The following is a 15391-nucleotide window of genomic DNA, read 5'->3' as shown; positions in this document are numbered from 1 at the left end:
GATCATAATGGGTGTGGGTTTCCTCCAGAGCATTCGCATGATCTGAGTCTGAGATTGTGATGCTGTAGAGAGAGGCAACAGGGACATTGCATACTGTACCGTCTCAATTAAACCTGTATATAGGAGGATACTGTATGCTTGTGAGAAAGAAAGCCTATTTTGCATCACAATAATCCGGTCATTGACACTCCCTATTATTCCCATAGACATTTGACATTTGAGAAGCAGCATGACGAAGCATTAAATTAAATGCTTGAAATTCAGATGATATCTTGCATACAGCTATTCTTTTTACTGTCCATGTTTCAGGCTTTGCGTTCCTGGCTTTCATTTTCTGACAATTCCTTTTGTTGGTTTTCTGAATGAGCCCTTTTACGTGGATGTATTATGCAGTGGAGTGATTTCAAGCAACTTCATCCTCAAGATGCTAATTTGCGCTCTCCCTCCTCCTCGGGTATCTCACATGCAAAGCTTGATGTTCTACTGTGATACAATCAGATGTCCAAACTATCAGAYCACAGCCTCGAATCAAAGTAATGGCCAGTATTGCAGTGAGTTGGCCATTTTTAATATGATGTGTGGTGGTGGTTTATATATAGGTTTGGCAATGGTATTCACTTTTCTCCAGAATTCTCCATGCATATTTGTTGGTGTGTGCAAGGCCTAAGGCCTCTCAGCATGCACAGCCCAACAAATACTTTAAACTGTGACCCCAGATTGGACCAAAGCTGATTTCTGTGCAGGAGGCAAATGAGAGTTATTTAGTTGTTGAATCACACTGGAAGATAAACACTGTCTCATCTCAAGAGCAATGTGTTTCTCCCCCAAGCCATTCTGAAAACAATAGAAGGCTGGAGAGATCTAAGAAACAAAGGGAGTCCAATACTCCATTCAATCCACCACTCCAGGCTTTTACAGTGCAATAAGGCATAACTCTCTGGTTCCCCTCCCCTAGCAAATGAGACCCCTGCAAGTGAATAATAAAGCGCTTTATTTATAAGGGTGAGGAAAGAGTTGTATTGAGTCACTGTAAACAGATTAGCATTGTGTGGGTACAAAGTGAATTGAAATAATGGAAAAGTTCAGTGATAGTGTATTATATGACAGAACCTATCACACTATTCCAGATTTTCAGGCAAACAAAATGCAAGCATATCACAGCTTTTAGGTGGAGCAGGTTGCATGGATTTTCTTTTTTCAAACGCAGGAGAGAAAAATGCATGATGTCAATTAGCGTTGTTTTTGGAGGGGAGCTGCCAGGCTTCTCTCACAACAGATGTGCTTCGAAACGATGGCTGCAGTGGGAAAACTCACCTCCAATTTGAATGCGTGGACACTATGCTGTCAGTATATTTTGTTACCAGTGTAGAGAAGTGTCAAATTATTCCTGAACAGATTCCTTTCATTCACGCACAATTGACTTGCATTAATACAGTCCCTTTCATCACATCATCTCAGAGTGCTTGAAGGTGAGATGGCAACTAATTTTATCCTCCACCAATCTGAATCATTCACCCCTATTGTGCAGGAACACTTTGCACCCATTATTTGTGGTGGAAGAATGGTTTTTCATGATCCGATTAAACACAGGGGTGATTATATGGGCACATTTCTTTATTAGGACTGTCCAGCACCCTTAAGTATCCCACTCACGCTTAGTGAACTGTACCTTGGAGCTTTTTATTTGAAATGTGTGTCCTGAGCTGAGTCTCAGGGGAACACAGTGTGAGCACACGTACAAAAATGATTTTAGTTACATTACCACTTGTACAATTGTACAATAGTCACATGCTATTATACGGCTTTCACAATATGTCCTCTATTTGACATTGCTGAATGTATGACACTGACAGACTTTGCCAAAGAAGTCTACACAGCGTAGAGTGCCTTCAGAAATAATTCACACCCCTTGACTTTTTCCACATTTAAAATGGATTAAATTGAGAGAAAAAAATGTCACTGGCCTACACACAATACCCCATAATGTCAAAGTGGAATTATGCTTTCGAAATGTTTACAAATTAATAAAAAATGAAAAGCTGAAATGTCTTGAGTCAATAAGTATTCAACCCCTTAGTTATGGCAAGCCGAAATAACTTCAGGAGTAAAAATGTGCTTAACAAGTCACATGCTCACTGTGTGCAATAATAGTGTTTGACATGATTTTTGACTGACTACCTCATCTCTGTACCCCACATATACAATTATCTGTAAGGTCCCTCAGTCGAGCAGGGAATTTCAACCACAGATTCAGTCTGCTTTACACCAGACACTGGGAGATGAATTCACCTTTCAGCAGGACAATAACCTAAAACACAAGGCCAATTCTACACTGGAGTTACCAAGAAGACAGTGAATGTTTCTGAATGGCCGAGTTGCAGTTTTGACTTAAATCTGCTTAAAAAGCTATGGCAAGACCTGAAAATGGTTGTATAGCAATAATCAACAACCAATTTGACAGTTGAAGAATTCTGAAAAGARTAATGGGCAAATATTGCACAATTCAGGTGTGGAAAGCTCTTAGAGACTTACCCAGAAAAACTCACAGCTGTAATCTCTGCCAAAGGGGATTCTAGCATCTATTGATCAGGGGGTTGAATACTTATCTAATCAGTGTTTTTTATAAATATTTTACAAATGTTAGAATTTTTCTTCCACTTCAACATTACAGATTATTTTGTGTAGATCGTTAAAAAAAACAGACAAATCAATTTTAATCCCACTTTGTAACACAACAAAATCTGGAAAAAGTCAAGGGGTGTGAATACTTTCTGAAGGCACTGTCTGTGCTATTCTGACTACTTCTTTTACATAACATTGCATAATATTCATTACAATATAATATAATTTAGATCATCAAAGACAGTGGAAAAACTGTAAAGGAAATGTTTCAGGAGAAACTTTGTGGCACCCATCTATGTATACTTGTTAAACTGTTTCCCTGCTCTAGGTTCGTCTAGAATGGCCCACCTACCTGGCTGTCAACCCCATGGACAACTCCCTGTACATCCTGGACAACAACATAGTGATCCAGGTGTCAGAGAGCAGCCAGGTGAGGATCGTGGCGGGCCGGCCCATCCACTGCCAGGTCCCTGGGATCGACCACTACCTGGTCAGCAAGGCAGCTGTCCACTCCACCCTGGAGGCAGCCAARGCMATCRCMGTKTCCCACCAGGGCACRCTCTACATCGCYGAGACGGACGAGAGGAAGATCAACCGCATCCAGCAGGTCACCACCAACGGGGAGATCTCTGTGGTGGCCGGGGCGCCCACTGAGTGTGACTGCAAGATCGACCCCAACTGTGACTGCTTCTCCGGTGGGTCCCCTGCTGAGCACGCCATTATGCCTCAGACTAACTTCAGCAGTCTATCAGAGACCTGTGGAGAGGCTCTCTGGATGGACATGCAATGATTTGGAACTATTGTAACCCGCCCGCATGATGTTTATGGTGGCATCAGTCTAGCTTGACAAAACAAACATACTTTAATGTGTGAAATAGCTCAGTAGAGGGCTGGGATGAACTGCAACTTTATTTTGCTTTTGCTCAACACTTCTCAGTTTGTCTATGATGTTGTATTATTCATATACATTTTATTTGACATCGCAACTTGTCAAACACCACATTATTATTCAATAAAGTATAAATACATAAATCGTTTTTCAATGTATTCTACCTTAGCTGGTTGAGTGCTCAATCTCTGCATTGTCCTTTTTCCACAGGCGATGGTGGATATGCCCGTGATGCCAAGCTGAAGGCTCCCTCCTCCCTGGCTGTTTCCCCTAACGGGACTCTGTACATCTCAGACCTGGGGAACATCCGTATCAGGGCCCTGTCCCCCAACAGGCCCCAGCTCAACCAGAACAGCATGTATGAGATCACCTCTGTGGTGGACCAGGAGCTCTATCTGTTCAGCGTGAACGGCACCCACCTCCACACCCGCAGCCTGGTCACCGGAGACTACGTCTATAACTTCACCTACTCAGGAGAGGGCGACGTGAGCGCCGTGGTCTCCAGCGACGACACCGCTGTCCACGTGCGCCGTGATGCCAATGGCGTGCCCCTCTGGCTGCTGGTGCCCGGGGGTCAGGTCTATTGGCTCACTATCAGCAACGGGGGCGTCCTCAAGAAAGTCTCCGCCCTGGCGCATGACCTAGCGCAGATCAGCTACCATGGCAACTCAGGTCTCCTGGCAACTATGAGCAATGAGATTGCCTGGACAACGGTCTATCAGTGAGTATTCCGCAGCACTTCTTCCCGTCTGTCTATTGACGTCAATGACAATTATGCTTAAGAATATACTCTATTAGCATCCTGCATATCACAGCCAAAGTCTTGTTCCTGTCTGCCTCTATGTGAAGCTGTAAGAGCTTCACCACCTACACTCCCATTATACAGTAACATTTTGCTGCAGTATTGCAGTTTTTCAGAGATAGTTTGGAATGTGTGAAATTTGAAAGGTATATAAATAAGATTGTCAGAAAAAAAGGAAATATAAATGGATTTTCTAATAGAAGATTATTTCCTAAATTATGTTTTTCTCTAATTGGGGCAATTCCACAGGCTGGCCTGCGGAAATTGTCTTCTTTTTGTTGGTGAATCAAAGCCTGAAAGAGAAGTGGGAATAGTGTGATTATATAAAATGTTTGCGTAGGCATTTTGAGGGATTTGTTCAGGGGCGCATTGGGTTTAAAATCTGTTCGGATGTCAGGGGCAAAGAATCCTTTTCACTGCCTCTTTATTTTCCTCCTTTTAATTTAGTTTGATCGGCAATACAACCTCCCCTTTATTGTGTCCCTGTGAAAAAGCCGAAATCCACTCAAACTCCATTCTAACACTGTCCTCAGTGTCCTGCAGTGACTGCCGTTGGAGGTCAAACCTCATTGGCTCCTTTGTTCCAGCAGCATTGTTATACTGTCACCCAGTGGTGAAACTAAGGAACTACAGGAAGGCGCTCAGCTCCTTCCAAAATTTGAATATTCTGGAATCCACAGTAAATGTTTCCATTTTACTATACAAGGTTGTCACAATATTTTAAGACCCACATTTCAGACCTTGTTAGGATGTTATATGACTGGGTGTGTCCTTGACCAGGTATAATTCTGATGGTCATCTCATCAATGTCACCTTGCCAACGGGAGAGGTCAGCAGTTTCTACGGCAATATGGAGAAATCAGTGCGGGTGGAAGCAGACACTTCAAATCGGGAGAAATTCATCACAGCCACAAACTTCTCTGCTGCCAGCACTATCTATACATTACGCCAAGGTAGTAGTAAGGTTTCGCGTCAGTTTCTCATCTCTCGTTTTTTTTTCATTATCATGCCGCACTGTCACTGGGGAGAGGCCATGTGAAGTCAGGCATGTCACCAGCAATGATGAAGCAAATGCATTCCTTTCTATATCTAAGTTATTTCGGTCTCCTTAACGCATTGTTCACATGCATGCCTTTACAAGGTTAACAGTTTTAATGACGGCCCAACAGCTATTTAATAGAGCATTAAAATAAAAATGAGATGACAGGTCTGACAAAGGTGTGAAGAGTTGGTGAGGAAGTGAACACTGACTTTCCTACAAACAGCAGAGAAGAGAGAAGTGAGAGAGCTGCTGAGAGCTGAGTTTAATCCATGTCTCACAATCTCCTTTCACACGGTCACACCTCTGTTCTCACATAGACACACAAGTGGTTTGTAGAAATATAGTGACTCAAGGAGATACCAATGAAATGTCACATGGCACGTGCAATAATATACCATTCTGTTATCTCTTCAATAAAAGTGGTGAATAATATTATTAATGTATTTTATTGAAGAGATAACACAGTGGTATTACTGAAAGCCATATGCATATTCAACAGTCAGTTTAATTATAATACTTTCCCCCCTGACTGCTGCCATTTAGGGTATGTAGGCTACAGTGTAACCAGTCTTCTGTGGCAGTATGAGATGGCTGTCCCTGTTGTAGTACTGCATGAGTTAACCTCTCTCTCTCTCTCTCCCACTTCACTCTCTGTTACTCTGTCCCATGTCCCCACACAGAGCATGCTCAAAACACATATCGTGTGAGTTCSGACGGCTCTCTGTGGGTGACGTTCGCCAGCGGCATGGAGGTGACCCTGAACACGGAACCCCACATCTCGGCGGGCGTGGTCAACCCCACAGTGGGCAAGTGTAACATCACCCTTCCGGGCGAGAATGCTTACAGCGTCATCGAGTGGAGGCAGAGAAGAGACCAGGCGAAAGGGAACTACACAGCCTACGAACGCAGGCTCAGGGTAAGGAAGAGACAGAACAGACTGTGTGAGCACAATACCCCTCACCATATGTTTTGTGTGGGAGGACTGTCTACATGTGGTACAATACAACAGTGTGTTGAAGGTGTTACTTACAGTACAGCAGAACGATTGTCTCCCTACGGGACTTTGATGACTCTTCCATAACACTATAGGTCATGGTAAATGGAAGATATACAGTGCCTTCAAAAAGTATTCATACCCCTTTTTTTCTCACCCATCTACACACAATGACGAAGTGAAAACACATTTTTGTAAATATTTGCACATTATTCTTTTTAAAATTCTTCAAGCTCTATAAAGTTGGTTGTTGGTCATTGTTAGACACCCATTTTCAAGTCTTGCAATAGATCTTCAAGCCAATTTAAGTCAAAACTGTAACTAGGCAACTCAGGAACATTAAATGTCGTCTTGGTAATCAACTTCAGTGTATATTTGGCCTTGTGTTGTAGGTTATTGTCCTGCTGAAAGGTGAATTTGTCTCCAAGTGTCTGTTGAAAAGCAGACTGAACCAGGTTTTCCTCTAGGATTTTGCTTGTGCTTAGCTCCATTCCTTTTCTTTTTATCCTAAAAAACTTCTTAGTCCTTGCTGATGACAGACATTACCCATAACATGATGCAGCCACCACCATGATTGAAAATATGAAGAGTGGTACTCTTCATCACTCAACACAGTGATGTGTTGTGTTGGATTTGTTCCAAACAGAATGCTTTGTATTCAGGACATAAAGTACATTTATTTGCCATGTTTTTCTGCAGTTTTACTTTAGTGCCTCATTGCAAACAAGATGGAATATTTGTTCTGTACAGACTTCCTTCTTTTCACTGTCATTTAGGTTAGTATTGTGGAGTAACTACAATGTTGATTATCCATCCTCAGTGAAATAGTGAAATCCCTGAGTGGTTTCCTTCCTCTACGGCAACTGAGTTAGGAAGGACGCCTATATCGTTATAGTGACTGGGTGTATTGATACACCATCCAAAGTGTAATTAATAACTTCACCATACTGAAAAGGATTTATTCAATGTTTGATTTATTTTTATTTTACCCATCTACCAAAAGGTGACCTTCTTTGCGAGGCATTGGAAAACCTCCCTGGTCTTTGTGGTTGAATCTGTGTTTGAAATTCACTGCTTGACTAAGGGACCTTACAGATAATTGTATGTGTGGCATACAGAGATGAGGTAGTCATTCAAAAATAATGTTAAACACTATTATTGCACACAGAGTGAGTCCATGCTACTTATTCTTCCTGAATTTATTTAGGCTTGCCACAAGACAGCTTTTCATTTGTAATTAATTAGTAAAAAATAAATAAACTTAATTCCACTTTCACTTTCGGGGGTATTGTGTGTAAGCCAGTGACGAAAACTAAATTTAATCAATTTTAAATTCAGGCTGTAACAACAAAATGTGGAAAAAGTCAAGGGGTGTGAAAACTTTCTGAAGGCACTGTACGTACAGTTGAAGTTGGAAGTTTACATACACTTAGGTTGGAGTCATTAAAACTTATTTCTCAACCACTCCACAAATTTCTTGTTAACTATAGTTTTGGCAAGTCGGTTAGGACATCTACTTTGTGCATGACACAAGTAATTTTCCCAACAATTGTTTACAGAGATTATTTCACTTATAATTCACTGTATCACAATTCCAGTGTGTCAGAAGTTTACATACACTAAGTTGACTGTGCCTTTAAACAGCTTAGAAAATTCCAGAAAATGATGTCATGGCTTTAGAAGCTTCTGATAGGCTAATTGACATATTTTGAGTCAATTGGAGGTGTACCTGTGGATGTATTTCAAGGCCTAGCTTCAAACTCAGTGCCTCTTTGCTTGACATCATGGGAAAATCAACAGAAATCAGCCAAGACCTCAGAAAAAAAATTATTAGACCTCCACAAGTCTGGTTCATCCTTGGGAGCAATTTCCAAACGCCTGAAGGTAGCACGTTCATCTGTACAAACAATAGTACGCAAGTATAAACACCATGGGATTGCGCAGCTGTCATACCGCTCAGGAAGGAGACTCGTTCTGTCTCCTAGAGATGAATGTATTTTGGTGCGAAAAGTGCAAATCAATCCCAGAACAACAGCAAAGGACCTGTGAAGATGCTGGAGGAAACCTGTACAAAAGTATCTATATCCACAGTAAAACGAGTCCTATATCGACATAACCTGAAAGGCCGCTCAGCAAGGAAGAAGCCCCTGCTCCAAAACCGCCATAAAAATCCAGACTACGGTATGCAACTGCACATGGGACAAAGATTGTACTTTTTGGAGAAATTTCCTATTTTTGTTTCATCAGACCAGAAACTGTTTGGCTATAATGACCATTGTTATGTTTGGAGGAAAAAGGGGGATGCTTGCAAGCCGAAGAACACCAAAAATTCTTATCCAAGAATGGCGTAGCAGTCGGATGTGTCTTTGTCCTGTCTTGTCCCGTGTAAATAGTATTCGTATTTTTCGTATACATTTCGTATTTATTTTAATTTCACTTTCCATCTAGGAACTGAATATACATTCCTACATTCCGCCTCACCCAATGTGGTACGGACCTGCTATTTTTATATATACTTTTGAACCGTAACCCCAATCAGAAGCTAGCCAGATAACTAGCTACTAGCTAGTAGTCAGTTAGCCACTGCTGCGGTCTTCGCCCTTAACTCGGACACAGCCAGCTTCAATACCGGGCCGATACCTGCCAGTCTGCAAGCGCGATATCAACCCAGAGCATATAGGACTGCTTTTTCTCTACCACATCACCGGATTCCTGATGCAAGCTCTGGACAATTACACCGTATTATCACAGCTAGCTAGCTGCAACCGAGTGGCTACTACTGGCTAACACCTCTGCCCGAAGCAAGCACCAGTTAGCCTTGAGCTAGCCTCGAGCTAGGCCATCTGCCGGCTAGCTGCAGCGCGATATCAACCCAGAGCATATGGACTGCTTTTTCTCTACCACATCACGGATTCCTGACGCAAGCTCTGGACAATTACACCGTATCATCACAGCTAGCTAGCTGCAACCGAGTGGCTACTACTGGCTAACACCTCTGTCCCGAAGCAAGCACCAGTTAGCCTTGAGCTAGCCTCAAGCTAGGCCCATCTGCCGGCTAGCTGCAAGCGCGATATCAACCCAGAGCATATAGGACTGCTTTTTCTCTACCACATCACCGGATTCCTGACGCAAGCTCTGGACAATTACACCGTATCATCACAGCTAGCTAGCTGCAACCGAGTGGCTACTACTGGCTAACACCTCTGTCCCGAAGCAAGCACCAGTTAGCCTTGAGCTAGCCTCGAGCTAGGCCCATCTGCCGGCTAGCTGAAGAGCTAGTGCCACTGCCACGAAGCTAGCACCAGTTAGCAAACACTATTCTACAATTCACAACCTCTCTTTCGCCATCGCCATCTGGCTTGGATTCTCTGTCGACACAACCACGTCTGAGCAGACCCCCTCCGTCTGAGCAGACCACCCCCCGGCTACTAACTTTACACGCCGCGTGCTAGCTTAGTGGAGGCCTCCTCTGCTCCATCTACGGCTGCCCCCTGGACACTATGATCACTTGGCTACATAGCTGATGCATGCTTGACTGTCCATTAATTCACGGTACTCCATTCTGTTTATTTGTGTCTTATCTGTCGGCTCTGTGCTTTAACTCAGGATCTGTGTGTAGTTAATCCGACCCTCTCTGCCTAGTCATCGCCATTTTTTTACCTGTTGTTGCTGTGTCAGACTAGCACCCTGTTATTGCTGCTGTTATCTTACCTGTTGTTTTAGCTAGCTCTCCCAATCAAGACCTGCAATCACTTTATGCCTTATTGTATGTCTCTCTCAAATATCAATATGCCTTGCATACTGTTGTTCAGGCTAGTTTTCATTGTCATTGTTTTGGTTTGCAATGGACCCGTAGTTCCACTCTCCGTACCTCTGATACCCCTTTGTCCCACCCCCCACACATGCGGTGACCTCACCCATTGAGACCAGCATGTCCAGAGATACAACCTCTCTTATCATCACCCAGTGCCTGGGCTTGCCTCCGCTGTACCCGCGCCCCTCCATACCCCTGTCTGCACATTATGCCCAGAATCTATTCTACCACGCCCATAAATCTGCTCCTTTTATTCTTTGTCCCCAACGCTCTAGGCGACCAGTTTTGATAGCCTTTAGCCGCACCCTCATCCTACTACTCCTCTGTTCCTCGGGTGATGTGGAGGTAAACCCAGGCCCTGCATGTCCCCAGTCACCCTCATTTGTTGACTTCTGCGATCGAAAAAGCCTTGGCCTCATGCATGTCAACATCAGAAGCCTCCTCCCTAAGTTTGCCTTACTCACCGCTTTAGCACACTCTGCCAATCCTGATGTCCTTGCCGTGTCCGAATCCTGGCTTAGGAAGGCCACCAAAAATTCTGAGATTTCCATACCCAACTATAACACTTTCCGTCAAGATAGAACTGCCAAAGGGGGAGGAGTTGCAATCTACTGCAGAGATAGCCTGCAAAGTTCTTCATACTTTCCAGGTCTATGCCAAACAGTTCGAACTTCTAATTTTAAAAATTAATCTCTCCAGAGAATAAGTCTCTCACTGTTGCCGCCTGCTACCGACCCCCCTCAGCTCCCAGCTGTGCCCTGGACACCATCTGTGAATTGATCGCTCCCCATCTAGCTTCAGAGTTTTTCTGTTAGGTGACCTAAACTGGGATATGCTTAACACCCCGGCAGTCCTACAATCCAAGCTTGATGCCCTCAATCTCACACAAATCATCAAGGAACCCACCAGGTACAACCCTAAATCCGTAAACATGGGCACCCTAATAGACATTATCTGACCAACCTGCCCTCCAAATACACCTCTGCTGTCTTCAATCAAGATCTCAGCGATCACTGCCTCATTGCCTGTATCCGCCACGGGTCTGCGGTCAAACGACCACCCCATCACTGTGAAACGCTCCTAAAACACTTCTGCGAGCAGGCCTTTCTAATCGACCTGGCCCGGTACCCTGGAAGGAATATTGACCTCATCCCGTCAGTTGAGGATGCCTGGTCATTCTTTAAATGTTACTTCCTCACCATATTAGACAAGCATGCTCCGTTCAAAAAATGCAGAACCAAGAACAGATATAGCCTTGGTTCACTCCAGACCTGACTGCCCTCGACCAGCACAAAAAACATCCTGTGGCGAACTGCAATAGCATCGAAGAGCCCCCGCGATATGCAACTGTTCAGGGAAGTCAGGAACCAATACACGCAGTCAGTCAGGAAAGCAAAGGCCAGCTTTTTCAAGCAGAAATGCGCATCCTGTAGCTCTAACTCCAAAAAGTTCTGGGATACTGTAAAGTCCATGGAGAACAAGAGCACCTCCTCCCAGCTGCCCACTGCACTGAGGCTAGGTAACACGGTCACCACCGATAAATCCGTGATAATCGAAGACTTCAACAAGCATTTCTCAATGGCTGGCCATGCCTTCTTCCTGGCGACTCCAACCTTGGCCAACACCCCCGCCCCCCCCGCTGCTACTCGCCCAAGCCTCCCCAGCTTCTCCTTTACCCAAATCCAGATAGCAGATGTTCTGAAAGAGCTGGAAAACCTGGACCCATACAAATCAGCTGGGCTGACAATCTGGACCCCCTATTTCTGAAACTGTCCGCCGCCATTGTAGCACCCCCATACCAGCCTGTTCAACCTCTCCTTCGTATCATCTGAGATCCCCAAGGATTGGAAAGCTGCCGCGGTCATCCCCCTCTTCAAAGGGGAGACACCCTGGACCCAAACTGTTACAGACCTATATCCATCCTGCCCTGCCTATCTAAGGTCTTCGAAAGCCAAGTCAACAAACAGATCACTGACCATCTCGAATCCCACCGTACCTCTTCCGCTGTGCAATCCGGTTTCCGAGCCGGTCACGGATGCACCTCAGTCACGCTCAAGGTACTAAACGACATCATAACCACCATCGATAAAAGACATTACTGTGCAGCCGTCTTCATCGACCTGGCCAAGGCTTTCGACTCTGTCAATCACCATATTCTTATCGGCAGACTCAGTAGCCCGGTTTTTCTAATGACTGCCTTGCCTGGTTCACCAACTACTTTGCAGACAGAGTTCAGTGTGTCAAATCGGAGGGCATGTTGTCCGGTCCTCTGGCAGTCTCTATGGGGGTACCACAGGGTTCAATTCTCGGGCCGACTCTTTCTCTGTATACATCAATGATGTTGCTCTTGCTGCGGGCGATTCCCTGATCCACCTCTACGCAGACGACACCATTCTATATACTTCCGGCCCTTCCTTGGACACTGTGCTATCTAACCTCCAAACGAGCTTCAATGCCATACAACACTCCTTCCGTGGCCTCCAACTGCTCTTAAACGCTAGTAAAACCCAAATGCATGCTTTTCAACCGTTCGCTGCCTGCACCCGCACGCCCGACTAGCATCACCACCCTGGACGGTTCCGACATGAATATGTGGACATCTATAAGTACCTAGGTGTCTGGCTAGACTGCAAACTCTCCTTCCAGACTCATATCAAACATCTCCAATCCAAAATCAAATCAAGAATCGGCTTTCTATTCCGCAACAAAGCCTCCTTCACTCACGCCGCCAAACTTACCCTAGTAAAACTGACTATCCTGCCGATCCTCGACTTCGGCGATGTCATCTACAAAATAGCTTCCAACACTCTACTCAGCAAACTGGATGCAGTTTATTCACAGTGCCATTCGTTTTGTTACTAAAGCACCTTATACGACCCACCACTGCGACCTGTATGCCCTAGTCGGCTGGCCCTCGCTACATGTTTGTCGTCAGAACCCACTGGCTCCAGGTCATCTACAAGGCTATGCTAGGTAAAGTGCCGCCTTATCTCAGTTCACTGGTCACGATGGCTACACCCACCCGCAGCACGCGCTCCAGCAGGTGTATCTCACTGATCATCCCTAAGCTAAAACCTCATTTGGACGCCTTTCCTTCCAGTTCTCTGCTGCCTGCGACTGGAACGAATTGCAAAAAATCTCTGAAGTTGGAGACTTTTATCTCCCTCAACAACTTTAAAAATCTGCTATCCGAGCAGCTAACCGATCGCTGCAGCTGTACATAGTCCACTTGTAAACTACCACCCAATTTACCTACCTCACCCCCCATACTGCTTTTATTTATTCTTTTCTGCTCTTTTGCACACCAGTACCAATATCTCTTCTTGCACATGATCATCTGATGATTTATCACTCCAGTGTTAATCTGCTAAATTGTAATTATTCGATTTATTGCCTACCTCATGCCTTTTGCACACATTGTATATAGATTCTCTTTTTTTCTAACCATGTTATTGACTTGTTTATTGTTTACTCCATGTGTAACTCTGTTGTCTGTTCACACTGCTATGCTTTATCTTGGCCAGGTCGCAGTTGCAAATGAGAAACTTGTTCTCAACTAGCCTACCTGGTTAAATAAAGTGAAATAAAAAAATTAATTTTTTTTTTTTTTAACCAACCGTGAAGCATGGGGTGGCAGCATCATGTTGTAGAGGTGCTTTGCTGCAGGAGGGACTGGTGCACTTCACAAAATAGATGGCATCATGAGGGAGGAAAATTATGTAGATATATTGAAGCAACATCTCAAGACATCAGTCAGGAAGTTAAAGCTTGGTCGCAAATGAGTCTTCCAAATGGACAATGACCCCAAGCATACTTCAAAAGTTGTGGCAAAATGGCTTAAGGACAACAAAATCAAAGCCCTGACCTCAATCCTGTAGAAAATGTGTGGGCAGAACTGAAAATGCGTGTGCGAGCAAAGAGCCCTACAAACCTGATTCAGTTACAACAGCCATGTCAGGAGGAATGGGCCAAAATTCACCCAATTTATTGTGGGAAGCTTGTGGAAGGCTACCCAAAACGTTTGACCCAAGTTAAACAAGTTAAAGGCAATGCTACCAAATACTAATTGATGTATGTAAACTTCTGACCCACTGGGAATGTGATGAAAGAAATAAAAAGCTGAAATAAATCATCTCGACTTTTATTCTGACATTTCACATTCTTAAAATAAAGTGGTGATCCTAACTGACCTAAGACAGGGAATGTTTACTAAGATTAAATGTCAGGAATTGTGAAAACTGAGTTTAAATGTATTTGGCTAAGGTGTATGTAAACTTCTGACTTCAACTGTATAGACATGACTTTCTCAAATATTATGGATCTCTAGAACTTTTTGGTGGAATATTTTTAGATTCAGACAGTGAAATTGGGAAATCAATTGTATCCCAGACTTCATAGAACATGCACAGAGGGAGATACGATGATGACTGTCAGAGAAAGGAGGATAACGAGGGAAAGACTGTGCAGAATGTTTGACTTATTCCTCCTACCAATTAGGATGAAATGAAATAAAAGCATTTATCGCCCATTTCTAGTTGAGCTGAGGCAGATAGGGAACATTCAGCTCCATTACTGCCTGTCTGAATCGCTATTTCTAGTGATGGTGAAAACACTCATTTACCATCACACTAAATTCTTTTAAAGCTCGGTGTCGAATCAGCATCACAGATCTGTTTTTTAAACATAACATAGATTGTATCACTCTTATCTCCGGGGATAGAACCGTTTTCCAGTCAACAGATCTAGTTTTGTTACTCGGAATAACGACTGTACCACTCACTCACCTATMATTTTTGTCTCTCACCATCCCCAGGCTCACAACAGAAACGTGCTGTCCATAGACTTTAACCAAGCCACACGAGTAGGCAAGATCTATGACGACCACCGCAAGTTCACCCTGCGGATCCTCTATGACCAGATGGGTCGTCCCATCGTCTGGTCTCCCAGCAGCAAGTACAATGAGGTGAATGTGACCTACTCTCCAGCGGGCCTGGTGACCAGCATCCAGAGGGGCAACTGGTCAGAGAAACTGGAGTATGAGAATGGGAGGGTGGTCTCCAGGACATGGACCAATGGGAAGATATGGAGCTACACTTTTCTGGAGAAGGTATTCAGTTATTTGCTAGACGTGATTTATCCGGAACAAATTGTTTTAGTTTGTTCTCTGTATGGATATGAATGAAGTGGCAGTCTGTAGCTCAGAGCATTAATCTACTTCTGTTTGTGTG

General features: G+C 44.0%; 1 protein-coding gene across 1 annotated transcript in view; it reads left to right on the top strand.

Moving 5' to 3' along the window:
- LOC111950883 (teneurin-1-like) overlaps positions 1 to 15391 on the top strand; it is a 188960-nt gene that overhangs the window by 163978 nt on the left and 9591 nt on the right. The window contains 5 exon segments of the mRNA XM_070434542.1: positions 2951 to 3317; positions 3722 to 4232; positions 5094 to 5266; positions 6036 to 6271; positions 14977 to 15270. Of these exon segments, the coding sequence (XP_070290643.1) occupies positions 2951 to 3317; positions 3722 to 4232; positions 5094 to 5266; positions 6036 to 6271; positions 14977 to 15270 (1581 nt within the window).

This window comes from Salvelinus sp. IW2-2015, linkage group LG23, assembly GCF_002910315.2.
Source record: "Salvelinus sp. IW2-2015 linkage group LG23, ASM291031v2, whole genome shotgun sequence".
Classification (NCBI taxonomy): domain Eukaryota; kingdom Metazoa; phylum Chordata; class Actinopteri; order Salmoniformes; family Salmonidae; genus Salvelinus; species Salvelinus sp. IW2-2015.
The sequence above is the reverse complement of the archived record's forward strand: the minus strand, read 5'-3'. Positions and strand labels throughout refer to the sequence as shown.